The sequence below is a fragment of the Ovis canadensis genome, chromosome 5 (assembly GCF_042477335.2).
Source record: "Ovis canadensis isolate MfBH-ARS-UI-01 breed Bighorn chromosome 5, ARS-UI_OviCan_v2, whole genome shotgun sequence".
Taxonomy (NCBI): Eukaryota; Metazoa; Chordata; class Mammalia; order Artiodactyla; family Bovidae; genus Ovis; species Ovis canadensis.
This window is the reverse complement of record NC_091249.1, coordinates 25408734-25427849: the sequence shown is the minus strand read 5'-3', so window position 1 is coordinate 25427849 and position 19116 is coordinate 25408734. Positions and strand designations below refer to the sequence as shown.

The window sequence follows — 19116 nt, the reverse complement described above, 5'->3', positions numbered from 1 at the left end:
TGGAAAATCCCATGGATGGAGGAGCCTGGTAGGCTGCAGTCCATGGGGTCGCTAAGAGTCGGACATGACTGAGCGTCTTCACTTTCACTTTTCACTTTCATGCACCGGAGAAGGAAATGGCAACCCACTCCAGTATTCTTGCCTGGAGAATCCCAGCGATGGGGGAGCCTGGTGGGCTGCCGTCTATGGGGTCACACAGAGTCGGACACGACTGAAGCGACTTAGCAGCAGCAGCAGCAGCTCTGAGGCCTCACAGGGAAAAGGACAGACCCAGGCAAATTCCTCACTTGCAGGTGCTAGGCTGACACTTCAGAAGACTGACTGATTTGGCTTTGAGTCTCACCAAGGCCATTTTACTAGCTTGTGTGACCCTCTGTAGCTTGAGTAACCTCTCTGAGCCTCAGTTTCCCCATCTTTTCTATGTTTCAATTTTTGTCTGCGCTGGGCCTTTGCTGCTGTGGGCAGGCTTTCTCTGGCTGCAGCGAGTGGAGGCTGCTCTAGTTGTGGTGTGCAGGCTTCTCATTGCAGCGGTGGCTTTTCTCGTTGCAGAGCACAGGCTATGGAGTGTCCGGGCTCAGTGGTCGTGGCACACGGGCTTAGTTGCTCCACGGCATGTGGGATCTTCCAAGACCATGGATCGAGCCCACGTCCCCTGCATTGGCAGGCGGATTCTTAACCACTGGATCACCAGGGAAGTTCCCCGTACCCATCTTTTGGACAAAGGGTATTTGCAGATGTAATTAAAGATCTTGACAGCATCTGGGATGAGGGTGAACCCTAAATCTAATGGCAAGTGTCCTTAGAAGACAAGGGGAGAAACACACAGAGGAGAGGCCAGTGTGAAGTCAGAGACTGGAGTGGCCCTCCTATCAGCCGAGGGATCGCAAACACCAGGGATTGCCAGCAGCCCTGGGAAACTGACACTGATCCCTGGACACTGAGCATCAGCTCTGAAGGTGTGGATTAAATGAAATAAATCTTAAACCAATATTTCCTCAACCTCTTCCACAGCCCACAAAGAGGTTGCTAATGCTAATCACCTCCTGGTACCTTTTTAGAAGTTGAACATCAGTCAAAAAGCTGGTTGGGGATATTTTCTCATCATTTTATGTATTGTTTTAAGTCGAGCTCTACCCAAAAGCGGCCTCAGTGAAGTTATCATTTCAAAGAGGATCTGAATCCTTTGGTCACCACCTACAGAGACGGTACTAAATAACACAGCAGCTGAGACCACAGCGTGCCTTTTGTTAAAGGGACAGCCTCACACATGGGACCGAGAGCCCCTTGTTCAGATGGAAGGGGGGGTCTGAGGGTCTTTTGTTTCACCTTTTGTTTCTTCTGTTGGCTCTGCTTGCCGTGGAGTTTTAACAAGCTCAAGGCCTGCAGAGGCCTAATATCAGTCTCCAGGATGTTTTATTTCCAAGTGTCTCCAAGGAGAACTCAAAAGGGGCAGAAACTTTGAAGTCAGGCCCCTTCCCCCTTCCCTCTTGGGGATCTGCCATCATCTGCCTGGAATAGGCAGCTGATTGCATAACGCCCGCATCCCGTTGCCAGCTAATCACTTCAGCATCTGGTTGCTAAGGATTACGGACAGCTTGCCCGGGGCATGCTCCAGTCCCTAGGTCCAGAGGATGGATGGGCCTGCTTCCTGGTGCTCCGCTGTCCTTAAGACGTGCATCTATTAACTCACTCAGTCCCCACGACAGCCACTATCTGAGATGCTGCTATTAGGATTAGGCTCATTTTACAGATGAGGAAGATGAAGCCCAGAGAGGTAAAGGCGTGGTGTTACCCAGCTGGGAAAAGGCTGAGCTGGACTCTGGTCCTACAGCTCTTAAGCTACAGCACCATTCAGTGAAGACCATGGGGGCAATGGATGACTTGGGTTGCATGGGAGAGAGGTGCTGAGGAGATTGGCCAAAGCAAATTGAGGATACTACAAGAATCAGTATTAAATGATGGAGCCCCTCCTTTCACCCCATCCCATGAAGGATCAACTGTGAGGCTCAGAAGTCCAGTCCCCTCTCTTCTTGCTCCTTTTGGGAAGTAGGTTGTCATGGTGATGGGAGCAGGTGGAACTAGTATGCAAATAGCTGAGATATTAATTCTCGGGTGGTACAGGTCTTGGCAAAATGTCTTCTGGCTCAGCCAAATCAAGCAGGAGGCACTGCCTGGTTATCAGGGAGTGGCGGGTGCCCTGCAATCCAGATTTTTGCAGTGATTCAGAGAAAGCTCCATTTTCATTTTGGTGGTCCTGGGGTGATACTGGGCTCAGCTGCCTGGTATGAGGAATCAAGGGCCAGCAACTGTTTAATAATACAAAATAGAATGTGCTCCACTCACTTTTCACTGGGGTAAGCCACTTAAAGTTTCAGAGGAGGGGGACATTTAAAGCTGAAGAGGAAGAGATGAAAGTAGAAATGTGGGAGCGGGGGGGGAAGCCTGGGGCAACAGAAAGAAAACAGTTCTACTTATTGTCAATGCTCTAGAGAGTAAAAAACACAGCATGTCTGGGGAAAGACCTAAGAAATGACAAGAGCAGAAATGCACGAGGCAGGACTGTTGGGATCACTGGCTTTGTCATAATGTAGAACTGAAATGCCTTTTTAGTATGCTACGTCCTTGAATAAAATTTTATCTTCACCATTCTTATTTTTTTTGGTCATGCCGTGCGGCATGTAGGATAATATTAGCTGAGATCGTTGAGCCCTTATTCTCTACCACGCATTGTTCTAAATGCTATATGTGGATTTTTTTTTTGGCTGCACTGCACGGCGTGTGGACTCTTAGTTCCCTGATCAGGGATGGAGCCCATGTCCCCTGCAGTGGAAGCACGGAGTCTAAATTACTGGACCACCAGGGAGACCCCCTCTTTTTTTTTTTTCCAAGATGAATGGCTCTTTTTTTTTTTCTCTTTAAAAGTGCCTGAATTTTTATGAATTTTATTTCCAGTGAGCATTAGAATTTTTTTATCAGCCAAATGAATAATGCCTCTCCTGGCCAGGGCCTTTGACACATCTATTAATAAAGGAGTGAGCAGAGCCCTCCTGGTGTGGATTTAGGGGTAGAGGTGGGGAAGTACTTGGAGAGAAGGGGGAGTAAGGGCCACCTGTGGGATTCAGGAAAGCTGGGTCATCACACTTCTACTATCGGCTGGTTCCCCCCATTCAGGAACACCTTCCCTCTCTGGGCCTCAGTTTCCCCATCTGTGAAAAGAGGCAGTTTGAGTGGACAATCTAAAGGCTATGGATTTAAAGTTGGTTTTTATGTCAATTGATACAAGCATCTTAATAGTAATGACGATATAACAATAGAAAGAGCTAAAACTTATTGAATGCTTATTACTAGTACTACTAAGAAATTTGAGTATCGAATAATCATATTCATACTAATAAGAGCTAATATTTCCTGAACACTGATTATAAGCCAGGCACTATTTAAAGCATTTTACAAGTATTAACACATTTGAAGTTTTTATCTATGCTAGGAGGTAGGTACCATTTTTTAAAATATAATTCATTTATTCCACAAGGCATGTGGAATCTCAGTTCCCTGACCAGAGGTCGAACTCTCACCCTCTGCAGTGGAAGCACAGAGTCTTAACCACTGGACCAGCAGGGAAGTCCCGGAAGGTACTGTGCTTATCCCCATTTTACAGATGAGGAAATGGAGGCCCAGAGAGGGGAAGTAACATGCTGAAAGTCACACAGCTGGCAAGCGATGGGGCAGCATTGTGACCTCTTGGCTCCAGGACCCTTGCCCTTCACCACCAGGCTGTGTTCCCTTTCTGTTCTTGTCATTCTGCCTCCTTCAATGATAGGAGGAGGTGTAAATATGAGGGTGGTAACAACAGGATTATCAGTCATGTTAACAGCACCAGTGACCCACTGGTTCTTGACTATGGTGTGCGTGTGCTCAGTTGCGTCTGACGTTTTGTGACCTCGTGGACTGTGGCCTGCCAGGCTCCTCTGTCCATGGAATTTTCCCAGCAAGAATACTGGCCAGGCTGCCACTTTCTTCTCCAGGTCTTAGTCATGGAATCCTATGCTAGACTTTATTCCACCTAAATCCCCCTCAGTGGCCTCCTCTTTCCCAGGGAGGACTCAAGATTCTACTGACATATTATTGTCCCTTCAATTTCTTCCACTCTTCCCTTACCTTCCAAACTGCAAACTCGCCTCCTTTGTTCTATCTTGGGGATTTTGCATATGTCGTTTTTAGCCTAGAACACTATTCCCTTTTGGGGAACAATGGTTTTTCAGAGGGCTGCTGTGGAGCTATGTGGAGGACTAATGCCATAATAATTAGGGGGCACTGTGAGCATTTAGGAAATGAGAGACAGGTATATAAACATCTTACCATGTGCAAGGCAGTCTCACTGGGGAAGAATTATTTTTTTCCTTCACAACTTTCTAATGTCCCTCACACAGGTGAAAGATCTGCTTGTAATGATCTGCACCTTTTTTTTTCACTTGTTTATTTGGCTGCCAGATCTTAGTTGAGGCACGTGGGATCTTTACTTGTGGTATGCGAACTCTTAGTTGCAGCATGTGGGATCTAGTTCCCCCACAGGGAGTGAACCCAGGCCCCCTGCATTCGGAGCACAGAGTCTTAGCCACTGGACCCTGGACTACCAGGAGGTCCCTGAGCCTTGAGTTTTAACCTAACTCTGTTTCACAGATCAGCATAAAGTTTTTTTTTTTTCTTTTGGCCACACCGTGTGGCCTGGGGGAATCTTAGTTCCCTGACCAGGGCTGGAACCTCTTCTCCCTGCAGTGGAAACTCGGGTTCTCAATCCCTGAACCGCCAGGGAGGTCCTGCTGCATGTTTTAAATACTCACTGCATCTTCCTGGAAGGCAAGTATTAGACAAATTGAAGGAAGAGTAGGCTAAGTCACACGGAACTTCGCCATTTTGGAACATCTCAACACTGATGGTTACTCCCTCCTGTCACCTGAATTGCTGGCAGCACCCTGAGGCAGCTGCCATTTGCATTCACGGTGATTCTGTGCCTAGGTGCCCGCATCAGAACTGCTTCACTCTGGGGGACTTCCCTGGCAGTCTAGTGGTTAAGAATCCACCTTCTAATGCAGGGGATGTGGGTTCCATCTCTGGTTGGAGAACTAAGACCCCACGTGCCATGGGCAACTAAGCCGGTGCGTGGCAACGACTGAACCCTAGCACTCTGGAGCCCGTGTGCCACAAGAGAAAAGCTGGCTAACTGCAACGGAAGACTCCCCCTCCACCATCACCCCTGCCCTGGCCACAGCCAAATAAATAAAAGGTGGTGGTTTAGTCACTAAGGAAGTGTTAGTAAGTGTTAGTTGCTCAGTCGTGCCCGACTCTTTGCGACCCCATGGACTGCAGCCCAGTAGGCTCCTCTGTCCATGAGATTTTCCAGGCAAGGATTCTGGAGTGGGTTGCCATTTCCTTCTCCAGGGGATCTTCCCAACCCAGGGATCAAACCCAGGCCTCCTGTACTGCAGGCAGATTCTTTACTTACTGAGCTACAAAGTCGAGTCCAATTGTTTGGGAACCCATGGACTGTAGTCCGTCAGGGTTGTCTGTCCATGGGATTTCTCAGGCAAGAATACTGGAGTGGGTTGCCATTTCCTTCTCCAGGGGATCTTCCCTATCTAGGGATCAAACCTGGGTCTCCTGCATTACAGGCAGATTCTTTACCAACCAAGCCACCAGGGAAGCCCAAATAAATAAATATTAAAAAAGAAAAAGAATTGCTTCATTCAGTTCTCTAGAGTCTCATTATTCAAAGTGTGGTCCCCCAACCAGCACTGACTCCTTAGAAATGCAGAATCTCAGGCTGCATCTGAGACCTACTTATTTAGAATCTGTATTTTCACGAGATCCCTGGGGATTCATGTACACATTTAATTTTGAGAAGTACTAGCTTAGTATATACCGAGTATAACAGAAGCATTTAAACACATTATTAAAAACCAGTATGGTGCTGACGTATGTAAATTAAATCATTATGCTATACTCCTTACACTTATACCATTAAAGTAAAAGTGTTAGTGAATTCTCCAGGCAAGAATATTGGAGTGGGTTGCCATTCCCTTCTCCAGGGGATCTTCCTGACCCAGGGATCAAACTTGGGTCTCCCACATTGCAGGCGGATTCTTTACCATCTGAGCCATCAGGGAAACCTAACAGTTAAACCATGCTGCCTGACAATTATATCTCAATAAAACTTGAGAAAAAGAATACCTAATGTCGAAAAAAGAAAACACAAACACTTAGAAAAACTTTCTTTTTAAAAAAGAAACCACCAAGATGATGTCCTAATGGCAGGTGATAGAAAAGAAGAGGATGCTAATTAATAAAAGATCATTGGATGTTTCAACATTTAAGTTTTTGGGTTCCTCAATGTACAATCACTGTAGGATCTTCTAGGTAGTGTTATGGAATATTGTTCTAAAAAAGAGGGTGTCATTTCTGATTGGGTGAGGTTCTGGCTTGGGAGATGCCTCCAAAAGCCTTGAACTTCGCTCATCCTTCAATTCTGACCCAAGTGGCTTTTCAACAACCTGCTGCCACCGCCGCCCCCGCCCCTGCCCCGCCCCCGGCAGAATAACGTAAAGTGAAAAACGATTGACTCGGTAACAGCTACAAGGATCTAAATTTCCCAAGCACTTAAGTGTCGGTTGCTTTCAGGCCCTTTGCATCTACTACATCACTGAATTCCCGCAGTGACTCAATTAGATCCCACTGTCTCCATTTTACAGATTGAGAAAACTGAGGCCCAAAGACGTGTTGTCCCTTGCCCAAGGCAACCCGCAAGCATATGGAAGAGCCACACCATTCTGGGGGAGAGTTTTTGTAGTTTCCCTGATACAAGGGCGTGACAGTTTGCAGCTTCTGGAGCCAGATGACCTGGGTTCAAGGCCACTTATTAGACGTGTGACTTTGGGCAAGCCAGCTCTGTCAGTTTCCCCATCTCTGAAATGGGCTATGGCAATGCCATCTATCTTTGCGGGTTGGCGAGAAGCTGAAACGAGCGGCTCGGGAGAGCACTAGGTATCTGCCACTCCTCGGTTTTCATCGCTTCCACTTACTTCCTCCGGCGGTGCCTGCGCTCCTTGTCCTCCCTGCGCATGTCCGCGTCGTACGCGGGGGGCGGGCCGTGCCGGTGCCGCCGCCTCCGCTCGCCGCCGCCGCCGTCGGGGCCCTCGCTCTCGCCCTCGCCGCCCCGGGCCGGCCGGCTGCCCTCGCGGTGCCGGGACCTCCGGTCGGCCTTGTCCTCCGGGCCCTCGTCGCCCGGCCTGCGGTGCGCCCGGTGCCGGCGGGGCTCTCCGTCGGCCCCGGTGCGCGGGGACCCGCTGCGGCTCTCGCGGCTGCCCGCCTGCCGGTGCGCGTGCCTCCGGTGCGGGTCGCCCGCCTTGCCCCGCTCCGCCTCGCCCTCCCAGAACCCCGGCTGCTCCAGGCCGCCCTCCCGGGCGTGGTGGTCCGACTCGCGGCCGTAAGGCCCCTCCCGGCTCAGCTCGGCCTCCTGGCTACCCGCCCAGGGTCTCCGGGTGTCCAGGCCCACGGAGCTGCTGGGGTCCCGGGCCCGGTCGTGGTAGCGGGCCTGTTTCCTGAGGAAGTCCTCGGCTCGCTGCTGCCCGAGGCGCTGGTCCACCGTGGGCTCGGCCGCCCGGCTCTTGTTGGTGTTGTTGTTACGGTTCTCCTGGGGGTCGACCACCAGCGGCCGGTCCAGGTGGGTCTTCATGTCGGGCCGCAGGTGGCGAGCGTAGGAGGCCTTCCAGCGCTCGTCCGGGTCCATCTCGTTGTAGAGTGCCTCCCGACTGGCCAGAAGATTCTGCTTCCTCATCTCGCTTGTCCGCTGCTCCCACACCGACTTGGCGGGCTTCTGGTTCTTCTGTTGCTCCTTCCTGCAAGGAAATCGCGCCGGGGTTATGGAACTGCTGGGCGTCGTGGCCTGCAAGGACCACTCAGGCCAACAGGAGTGTGGGCCCAGGTGGACATCTCAGCTCAGTAGGTATTTCCACCTTGGTGGTTGTCTTGCTCTAAGTGGGCATTTTCACCCAGATACTTATCTCAGTGGGTATCTTGACCTAGGTAGGCATTTCTGCTCAGGTAGGTACCTTGGCCCAGATGGACATCTTGACCCAAGTGGGCATCTCTGCCCAGGTGGGTATAATGGCCCACTGGGCATCTCCACCTATGTCGGTACCTTGGCCCAGAAAGGCACGTTGACCTGGGTAGCGGGGAGGTCTTTTGGCCCCGGTGGGATATCTTGACTTGGCTGGGTATCTCCACCCAACTAGGTGTTTTAACCTGTGTGGAAAACTCAACCTGGCTGGTCATCTCAGCCTTACAGGAGTCTCAGCCCAGGTGGGCATCTTGGTCCAGTAAGGTATCCTGGCCTGGCTGGGCATTTCGTCTAATGGGGGTCTCAGTCAGGTGTATGTTCATTGACTGACCTCTCTATTCCTCTTCAAGTTGTAGTACATGGCCCTTGGGGGCAGTCCTGATGTTCAGAATACTCTTACTCTCTGAGACAGCCAATCATAACAAACACTGACCTGCAGCAGGTTCTGGAAGCCCTCGAGTAGGCACTTGGGAGTCTTGAGACAACGTCTATCTATGCAATGGTGAAAAACACCAGTGGGATTGTTGCTGGGGGTGCCAACTGAAGCCCTTGAACATTCAGATTTTTCCAGGCATTCTGTATGTATCTATATTTGTATACTGACCATCACCTCCTACAGGCTTCCATGTCTGAGCATGTATCTCCCTGTGTTCTCCTTTCACAGCCACCTCCTTGCATTCTGGGAAAGAAAGCCCCCTCTACATTGTCCAGTGACGCACTGCCCCACAGTGTTGCAAAGGCACGATTCAGAATATCGGTGTATCAGTGTTCTTGCCTGGAGAATCCCAGGGACGGGGGAGCCTGGTGGGCTGCCGTCTATGGGGTCGCACAGAGTCGGACACGACTGAAGTGACTTAGCAGCAGCAGCAGTGTTAATGAATCTTTCCTTAATCAAAACACCTTAACTCTCACCACCTTACCATCCCTGATTCACTCACAAATTCTGTTCACTCTTACCTTCACGATCTGTCTAAAATTCAGCTATACCCATCACCTGCTCTGGCACCACCCTGGTCCATTCCTTACTGTCTCTTTTGCAGGGAACAATGCAGTCCTTTCCAACCTGGTCTCTTGCCCTTGCTCCCCTGATAGTACCTAGAGGGCACCTGAGTCCCTATTCCTCCTCAAGAACTGTCCATGCATCTCCCCTGGCTCAGAACAAAATTCTCCGTCTTCCCCATTGCCCCAAAGGCCCTGCAGGATCTGTTCATCACCTCTCTGCCTGTACCTCCTGCCACTGCCCCACCCCCACTCACTACTGTAGTTTCATGGGCTTTTTTCAGGCACCCTAACCACACCGGCACGTTGCTGCCTCAGGGCCTTTGCACATGCTGGTCCCACTGCCTGAGATGAGCTCCTCCCTCACCTTCTTCAGGCTTTGTCACCTGAGACCGTCCCTGACAATGTCACTTAAATCGTAACACTCACCACTCCTAGCCCTCCCCATACCCCTCAACCTCTTGTTAATGCTGTATTTCCAGCAACAGTGTCTGGCACATAGTATGTGCTTATTAACTATTTCTTGACTGAAAGTGGGTGGGAGGGCAGAAGTACTTTTTCCTAAGGCTCAACCCAGTCAGGGACTGCTCCCTGCCCCCAAATCCTTGACTGGGAGGGTGCAGAGGCCGAGGAGCCCAGAGAGCATCTCAGTCGGCGGCACTTACACAGCTATGGACATGTTGGCTGCAGACAGAGGACTCACTTCTGCCACCTCTTTGGCTTTCTGGAGGGCGAGTTTCTGGTTGGCAGCCTCTTCTTCTTCTTGTTCATCCTAAAAGGCACATAGAACCCCTGTTCACAAACTATGAACTGGGCCTTGGGGCCTCATCTCTGACCCTACTGTTAACCAGGGGCATCATTTGAGATATTTACAAGCAGGTCTGGCTTGAGTATCAACCGATCAGAGCTGAGGCCCCCTAATCGGGATGTATACTCATTGGTTAAGTGTACTGCTATCCCCTTCATGTCCAGGCTTGATACCCAGCTCATTCTGAACCCTATTTTAACACACAGAAGAAAAGGAAAGGAAAAAGACTGCCTTCCCTTTCCACAGCGGAGATTTTTGGAACTCTCTCAATGAGCTGGAAATTAATGCAAAGATTTTCCTCTCATTCTACTTCCTGGGTCATTTAAGCTCTCTGAACCAAGACTTTAAATAAAACACCAACAAGCCCCCACGTGCAGAAAAGTCTGGCACCCACAGCCCATCCCATGCACTGCCAACAGCCTCCAGAAGGGGAATCAGGAGAGGAACTTAGATTCTCAGCCGGTTAGGTTCAGAGAGGAGGAGGATGGGGGGAAGATGTTTTACAAAATACATACAGAAAAAGACGTTTTGGGGCTTTAAATCCTTCTTCAGCCTTCATGCAGGGCCTCATTCGTAAAACAGAAAAGCCAACAAAGAAAAAGCAAAGAAAAAGCAACGAGAAGGAAATGGCCAGAGACAAACCCGCCAGTAAGCAAGATCATGCGATGGCAGGGCACCTCTCCCACTGCGCTGGGATCTCTGGGGCAAGAAGCAACCTTACCACCTCGGAAATGGTCAGATCAGGACGCTCTGTGTCAGTGAGAACACAGGGGTGGGGCTCGACTGGCCACCCCGCTCTCCCAAGTCCACCCCTCTTCCTGGCATCACATCCAACCATTTTTCAGAGCTGAGTCCCTGGACCACTTGCCTCGGATACACTGCAAATGCACAAATGCAGATTCCCAGGCCTCCTGAAGAACCTGGCCTGGGTCCCAGCATCTGCGTTTTCAACAAGCTCCCAGGTGAGTCTGAAACACGCTCAAGTTTAAGCCGTGCTGCATATGGTTAGAAGCACAAATTCTGAATCCATCTGGATTCAAATAGCAGCTCCTCCACTTTCTGCTTACCTTGGATGAAGTCTTTCTTTGCACCTCACAATCTTCAGCTAAAATTTCAACTCCTAGACTTCCCTACTTCATATTTCTCCTTAGCACTTATCACTAGCTGACAGGTTTCCTTCTCATTTATCTCTTCTGCTAGAATATCAACGAAGGCAGAGATTTGCCTGTTTTATTCCTGGCTATTTCCCTGGCCCCTAGACCAGGCCCTGTTTACAGCAGGTGCTCAATAAATGCTTTTCAATGAATAACAAAGTCTGTAAAATGGGGCTTAGAGAATTTGCCTATGAGGTTTTCTGTGAGGACTAAAGGAGATAAAAACCTAACAACAAGGTCCTATGATGTAGCACAGAGAACTATAGTTAATACCTTCTAATAAACTTTGTGACTTCCCTGGTGGCTCAGACAGTAAAGCGTCTGCCTACAATGCGGGAGACCCGGGTTCGATCCCTGGGTCGGGAAGATCCCCTGGAGAAGGAAATGGCAACCCACTCCAGTATTCTTGCCCGGAAAATCCCATGGATGGAGGAGCCTGGTTGGCTACTGTCCATGGGGTCGGAAAGAGTCGAACACGACTGAGCGACTTCACTATCTATCACTATCTAATAAACTATAATAAAAATATGAAAAATAACTATGTTTGTAACTGAATCACTTTGCTGTACACCAGAAACTAATACATTATAAATCAAATATACCTCAATCAAAAAAATTAACCACATCAGGGGCTGAGTGGGGTCCCTGCCACATTTTAAATGCCCAAGAAATGCTTGTGGAATAAACAAAGGGAAGAATGAGGGTCTGGATGACATTTCACAGGAGATGAGCTTTCGCCCTCTCTTTTCCCACCCTCCTGGGGCACCCCCTCCCCCCCGACAGCCCTTGAGGATGCATAGGCTCGTCTTGGGACCTAGATGAGCTCATGGCTGAAATCAGCCCCTGGAACAGTGACGCCAGTCAGCCCCACGGTCGCCAGGACGGTGGCTGTATGCTAGGGGGTGGCAGAGGTTTCCGTTTTTCCCCCAGTCAGGGCTGGGTCTGGGAAACTCTCTCGCCCTCCTGCCATGGCTGGCAGATGGACGGTTGGCAAAGTCTCAGTTCAGTTCAGCTCCCTGAATGTGGCCTGTGTACCTTAAGGCATGGGGGATGGGGCGGTGAAGCTGAGGCAGGCCCCAGGCCTGGCCCTCCTGAATGATTCTGCATATGTTCTCCTAATGTGATAGGGCTGCAGGTGAAAGACTTAGGCTAGGCCACGACCACCTCCTAACATGCCTTTGTTCCAGATATCTTCCCCTCAAACTACAAAAAGGTGCTCGGCTTCCCTTGTGCAGTGCAGTACCCATTCAACCGTTCCTAGCAGCCCTGCTCAAGGGCTATCCCAAGGGCATAAGCTATGTTCCTGCAAGCAATGTTGCCTTCTCTGTGCCTAGCTGAGGTGGACCTGAATCCTAGGGAGTACAGGGCTGCCCTAAGGGTATTCGGCATAAGATTTTGCCCAAATAATCCAATACCACTGACCATGAGTGAAAACGGCTTCTTCCTCACATGAACAGTTCATACCCCCACACCCCAAATTCCTTTCTAATTTCATTTCCTTGCTATGTGGCAAGGTCCTGGCTTCTCTGGGCCTCAGTTTTCCCATCTGCAAAATGGGGATAACAGTTACTCCCCATCTCATGCTTTCTGGTGTCTGGCATATGGAGGGGCCATCACATTTCCTTTGGCTGTTGTTAATTTTTATTTTGATCATTACCTGCTCAGCTGGGGCTCAAATGAAAGTTGGCAGGGTGTGTGGGTAAAGAACTCAGGCTCTGGAACTTGCCAAGTCTGGGTTTGAATCCTAGCCTTCCCTTTCCCAGCTCTGTAAAATGAAGAGCTGTAGCTCTGGATCTCTGGTCATGCGAAGTGACTTACAAAGCTCCTGTTATTGATCACTTCCTATATGCCCCAAATTATGCTGAGCTCCTGACATGTATAGCATGATGCTTTGAATAATAGCAGCTGTCATCATCCCATCTGGGGTCCGTGATTCTGCCTTTCCGAACCTCAGCTCCCTCTTCTGCCAAAGGGAAATGACAGTTACGCCGGGAACCACGAGCATCATATAATTCTTTACTGCTGCCACTCAGTGGTGAAGTCCGGCCAGTTCCCAAGCTCACGGGGACACACACTGAGCCTCAGAACCTTGTCTGGGTTACTCTCCATCAGTCCCCTCCTTCTGGGTGTAGGGTGCTGACGGTGCCTGCTAGCCTGGAGGCTGCCGCATTCCTTGGAAGCCCCTCAACACTGCCCATTCCCTATAAACGGGCACCCTGCTGCCTTAACCACCCCCCACCTCTGCCCTCCTTTGCTGTAGAAGCCACTTGATGAGGGACAGTCTATTTTGGGGGTGGGGGAGGAGGTGCCGTTCTCCCTGGCGCAGTGAAGCCAGGACAAAGGCTCTGACCCCAGCTCCGATCCCCACCCTACCCTGCCCCCCGCCTGATCTGTCCTGATCTGCCATGAGCAGGTGGCAACTTTGCACAGCAACACTTTCCCACCAACTCCACCTTGGTGAGCTCCTGGGCATTGGCCAGATTATCCACCGCGATGGCCAAGAACACGTTCAGGAGGGTGTCTGCAAACGCTGGAGTCAGGGAAAGCACTGCCACGTGAACCCTGATATCTGGGACTCCTGAACCCCTCCCTTGTGCTTCCCCTGCTCTCCCTGAGGCCCCGGGCTCATCCGCCCCCCAGAGGATACAGTTCCCGAAGAGCGTCAGCACGATGAAGTAGATGGAGAACACCATGCCGCCTTGCACGCCCCCCTGAGACTTGATGCCGTCATACATGACCTCGTTCCAGTCTTCGCCCGTCAGGATCTGAAAGGGGAGGGAGAAACACACAGCCAACCCCCCCTCAACCTTGGGCCCCTCAGAGATGCAGCTGTGGAGCTGGAACCTGCCGTGTGGGCCCTTTCTTGGCCCTTGTCTCTGGGTGGGGACGGTCTTGGCTGTTTGCGAGAGGAAAGGGCTGTCCTTACGTGGAGGAGCTCTCAACTTGTTCTAGCAAAAAGTGACCCTGGAAGAGGAGTTTCAGATCTTTCTGGCTTTCTCTGATGTGATAGGGAAATTTTGCTATAGGCTGAGTTGTATATGTTGAGGCTCTAAACCCTCATGTGATGTTATTTGGAGACGGGAGGGAATTAGGATTAGCTGAAGACATGACTGTGGGGCCCTCATGAGGGGATTGTGTGCTCAGTCGTGTCCAGCTCTTTGTGACCCCATGGACTGCAGCCTGCCAGCTTCCTCTGTCCGTGGGATTCTCCAGGCAAGAGTACTGGAGTGGGTTGCCATTCCCTTCTCCAGGGGATCTTCCTAACCCAGGGATCGAACCTGGGTCTCTCCTGCATTGCAGGCAGATTCTTTACCATCTGAGCCACCAGGGAAGCCCCATTATTTTCATGAGGATAAAGTAAATATGAAAGAACTCCAAAGAGGTTAATCCATTAGTGTAGGGTTTTGCAGTATTGGCACTCCTGGCATTCGGGAACTTCCTCTTGCCCTGTGCACTGCAGGTGTTAAGCAGCATCCTTGGGCTCTACCCATTAGATGCCAGTAACACCCCCACACCCCACTTGTGACAACCCAAAAATGTTTCCAGATACTTCTAGGTGTCCTTGGGGGATGAAATCCCTCTTGGGCAACAAGCCCTGTGCTATGGGTGGTGATGATTACTATCGATAATCATTGATATAAAGGCTCAGAATTTCATGGATGGTTTCCCTTTCCAACCCCCTGTCTACAGGTCTCATTCAGAAGTTCCCCTTCCCCCAGGAGAAGAGAAGAGTGAAGTCACATTTTCCCATAAACTTTCTGTTCTCTAAAGAGACAGAACTCACATGGAACGGCTCTGGAAGCCCAGCTTGGCCAGTTCTAAACCTTGGGGCATGTGCCTACATGGGTGCAGAAGTTGGTTTGGCGGGACCACCCACAGTCAATCTGTTTGCTTTGGAATACAGAATCAGGGTGTCTTCCAGTCACGGGGAATATGGTGTATTATCGATCTCTATTATTTTCTATATTCTGATGCTTTGACATATGGGAGGGGTCTTGCTAAGCCTGCGGGGAGTCAGGACTAGCTAATTCTTAGAGTTAGTAAACAACTTGCCTGTGGGTGTGGTTTAAAAAATGAAAACCAACCAATTCAGAGCCCACTCTCCAAACCATCTCCACTACTGGGCTCTTACACTTAGGCCAATATTCTACTGTTGGAATTAGCCCAGGGTCAGGTTCCATACAACTTAAGACAGCTCCAGGGCCTGCCAAAATTATTCAAACTAGCCAATGCTAAGCCTGATTAACCTGCCTTACCCATTTCTTCCTGCGGAAGAGCCACAGTAAAGGCTCCTGCCCATATTTTTTACCCCGTCCTAATGAACCCTGGCGCTTCTCCTTGGGGCCCTGCATTCATGGGACTGGGTGAAGGTTGTACCTGAAAAACTGTCATTATTGCTGCTGGAAAAGTGTCGAAGTTGGTAGGAGGAGTCCCTTCATCGAAATTAAACCTGTGGAGAGGGCACAAACATTTCACGTTGGTCCCACCCTAGGTGTGTGAGGGCTTGGCTCAGTATCTTGTTTCCAGGGCAACATCTCCAGCATCTCTGTTTCCCCTAGAAAGACATACTGAGTGGTACCCAGGGCCCCGCCCATCTGGGTGGGTACACTGGGCATCATCCAGGCCATGAGGAAGGGAGACTGTGTGATGCAGGTGGGCCTGGGTCTCTGGATGCAGTGAGCAAGGTAAGGGTGGGAGGCCCTGGGCTGGACCCCAGGAAAGCAGAAGTCCAGAGAAGCTGCTGAGCACTTACTGGCCGCCGAAGAGTTGCATTCCCAGAAGGGCAAAGACGACGATGAACAGGAAAAGGAGAAACAACAGGCTGATGATGGATTTCATGGAGTTGAGGAGAGAGACGACCAGGTTCCTGAGAGATGCCCAGTACCTGCCAAAAGAGGCCAGGGTTGGGGTATGGGGGTCAGGCTGGGGCCAAGGTAGCGGCAGCTGAGCCCATCTTCCTAACATGGGAAGGATGTGGCCCCACCCCAGCCCCCAGCCCTGCCTTGGGAGGCCAGGGAACCCAAAGACTTACTTTGTGACTTTGAAAATACGCAATAACCTGAGGGCTCGTAACACACTGATTCCAAAGGATGTGCCGGGTTTTATGACAGCCCAGATGACCTCAAAGATACTCCCGATGATGACCTAGAACAGAGGATCCCGGTCTTGTGTCCATTCTCCTTGCAAATGTGCCCTGGGTCTGGACCTTGCAGGAACCCAGTCCAACTCCCCCCACCTCAAATGAAATCATAGTGAGGGTCTCACACGCCTCTTATCCCTTCTCTTGTCTCACTTATTAACATGAGTGCAAAGAATTCCTGAAACATATAATTACAAAGTGAATGCCCATGCAATCACCATCTCCGTCGAGAAACAGGGCATGTCAGCACCCTGAAAGCCTCTGGGGAACCCTAGACATAGCCACCACCCTGAATTTTATAATAACTATTTCCTTGCGTTAAAAAATTGAGGTGAAATTCACACAACATAAAATTAACCAGAATGGTTCACTTAAAATAATGCATGATTCAGCGGCATTTAGCGTGTTCACAGTGTATAACCATCACCCTTCTCTACTCTTGAAACATTTCCATTGCCCCCAAAGGAAACCCTGGACCCATGAGCAGTCACTCTCCAGCCCCCTCCTCCCAGCCTCCGACAGCCACTAATCTACCTTCTGACTCTGGAGATTTGCCTGTTCTGGATATAAATGGAATTATGTAATATGTGACCTTTTATGTCTGGCTTCTTTGACTTATGTTTTCGAGGTCTTTGCCTTAATGTAGTCAAGGATCCTCTGAAATCCATACAGCTTGGTCTCGTCTGTCTGAACTTTCACGAGCAGAATCATGCTGTGGACTAGTTTTGCCCCTGTCTGCCTCCTGCGCAATATCGTGTGGCTGATGGGTGTGGCTACTGTTGGCTGCCTCTCGCTGGTGCAGGGAATTGCATTATTTATATACAACTTATTTATCCACTCTACTGCGAAGGGAGCTTTGGGTCATCTGGTTTGGGACTAGCGAAGCCCCTGAAGGCATTGTTGTATGTGTCTCTTAGGTGTCCGCGTAAGTTTCTCTAGAGTGAATCCCCAGAATTGGATTCGCCAGGTCATCCCTCACTTTCCAAAATGGGTCTGTAAATTTCCCCTCCCACTGGCAGTGGCTGGGGCGGGGGGTGGTTCTGGGAGCTCTGTATCCTCATCAAAGTTGGGGATTATCCTCTGATTCCTTTTGCACGCAGCAGGATCTGTCATACCCAGGGATGACCCTACTTCTCTCTCTCCTGTGCCCCTAGGTATCAACCATTCTAAGCATATCAGCCGAGGAATGAACTCCTTAGAAACCAGAGCACTTACCCCACAATCAAAACAGTTGAAGGAAGAGTGGAAGTAAGGCCGTGTCCCAAGCCCGTACATTTTTATAAACATTTCGGACATAAAGAGTCCTAAGAAAATGAATTCTGCATAGTCTAGAAAGGGAGGGGAGGAAACAGAGAGGAGATTAGATTTGTGGAGGGAACTTCCAGCTGGCTCTGACGTTCCTATTAAGTGAAACCTTGGCTGGTGGGTTCCTGGGTGGTTATATGCTTTTAAAAAAATTAATTAAGAAAATTTAAAATTGAAGTATAGTTGTTTCAGGTATGGGCTTCCCAGGTCGCTCAGTGGTAAAGAATCTGCCTGCCAGTGTAGGAGATGCGAGTTCGATCCCTGGGTTGGGAAGATCCTCTGGAGAAGGAAATAGCAACCCACTCCAGTATTCTTGCCTGGAGAATCCGATGGACAGAGAAGCCTGGTGGAGTGTAGTCCGTGGGGTTGCAAAGAGTTGGACACGACTGAGCAACTGTACATGCACGCTTATTCCAGGTAAATATAACTGAATCAGCAAAGTGATGCAGTTATACATACATATATGTGTGTGTGTATGTGTGAATAGATACTCTTTTCCATTATAGGTTATTACAAGGTATTGAATATAGTTTCTTATGCTATTCGATAGATCCTCATTGTTTATCCTTTTGTTTTTATACATTTTACTATGTTTTTAAAATGAACAAGCAACTATACTCCAATAAAAATTAATTAAAAAGAAATGAATAAATGAACTAACTGGCTAATAATTGACTAACTCGATAACTAACAAAGTGCTATTACTAAGAAGTATGTAATAATACGCAAGAATTTTGACTCAACTGCTTTTATATGCTTGAGCTCCAAAGGAATAATAGAACTATTAATAGATATCATAACAGTGTCCTATTTGTAATCCTTGTGTTAGGGACTTAGTTGGGAGTGCCACAGGCAACCAATCTAAGGCATGGCTTTTCTCCCAGCTAGGAAAACTCATTGGATGTCCCCTAGAAATCCTGTCTTGCTAATGTCTAAAAGTCTTGATGTCAGACGAAGCCTTTTGTTTTTTTGATGAGAATGCATAATGGTGAAAATTTTGCCTTGGGAAGAGTTAACTATGAGTATTTGTTCGCTCCAGCAAAGACATGGTTAATAGCAGTTCCTTTTCTGAGAGGGCTTTCTTGGTGGGGTAGGAAGATGAGTGGTCAGGAAGGGCGTGAGCAGTCCCCTTTCGAAGGGGAAGGAGAGGTAAGGAGAGATGCTGAGAGGAAGAAAGCATACAGAAATCGGAGACAGAGGCCTCAAACTTCTAAGAATTCCATTCTGGTCACATAGCTAGCTCTGTTTGAAGGTGAAGAGTATTTGCTATATCACTCATATCACTCTTTTTTAAAATGGCATAAGACTTTTTTCTAGTTCTTTGTGATTTTATTCTATCGGTTGCACCTCGCAGCTTGTGGGACTTTAGTTCCCTGACCAGGGACTGAACCTGGGCCCTCAGCAGTGAAACTGCTGCGTTCTCACCACTGGACCACCGGGGAATTCCACAGTATATCATTCTTAAGTCGATTTCAATAAATTTACTTATTTACTGGGCTGTACTGGGTCTTACTTGCAGCACATGGGATCTGGATCCCTGACCATCTGCACTGGGCGTGCCGAGTCTCAGCCACTGGGCCACCGAGGAAGTCTCTAT

The 19116-nt window shown here is 49.4% G+C and overlaps 1 protein-coding gene across 2 annotated transcripts in view; it reads right to left on the bottom strand.

Annotated features, from left to right (window-relative positions):
* CACNA1A (calcium voltage-gated channel subunit alpha1 A) overlaps positions 1–19116 on the bottom strand; it is a 250937-nt gene that overhangs the window by 74782 nt on the left and 157039 nt on the right. For both annotated transcript variants that reach the window (XM_069590901.1, XM_069590900.1), the window contains exons 12-19: positions 17430–17542; positions 16107–16219; positions 15828–15959; positions 15452–15524; positions 13722–13839; positions 13528–13595; positions 9778–9884; positions 7077–7892 (exon numbers count right to left, since the gene is read on the bottom strand). In XM_069590901.1, coding sequence (XP_069447002.1) covers positions 7077–7892; positions 9778–9884; positions 13528–13595; positions 13722–13839; positions 15452–15524; positions 15828–15959; positions 16107–16219; positions 17430–17542 — 1540 coding nt within the window. The remainder of the gene's footprint in view (positions 1–7076; positions 7893–9777; positions 9885–13527; positions 13596–13721; positions 13840–15451; positions 15525–15827; positions 15960–16106; positions 16220–17429; positions 17543–19116) is intronic.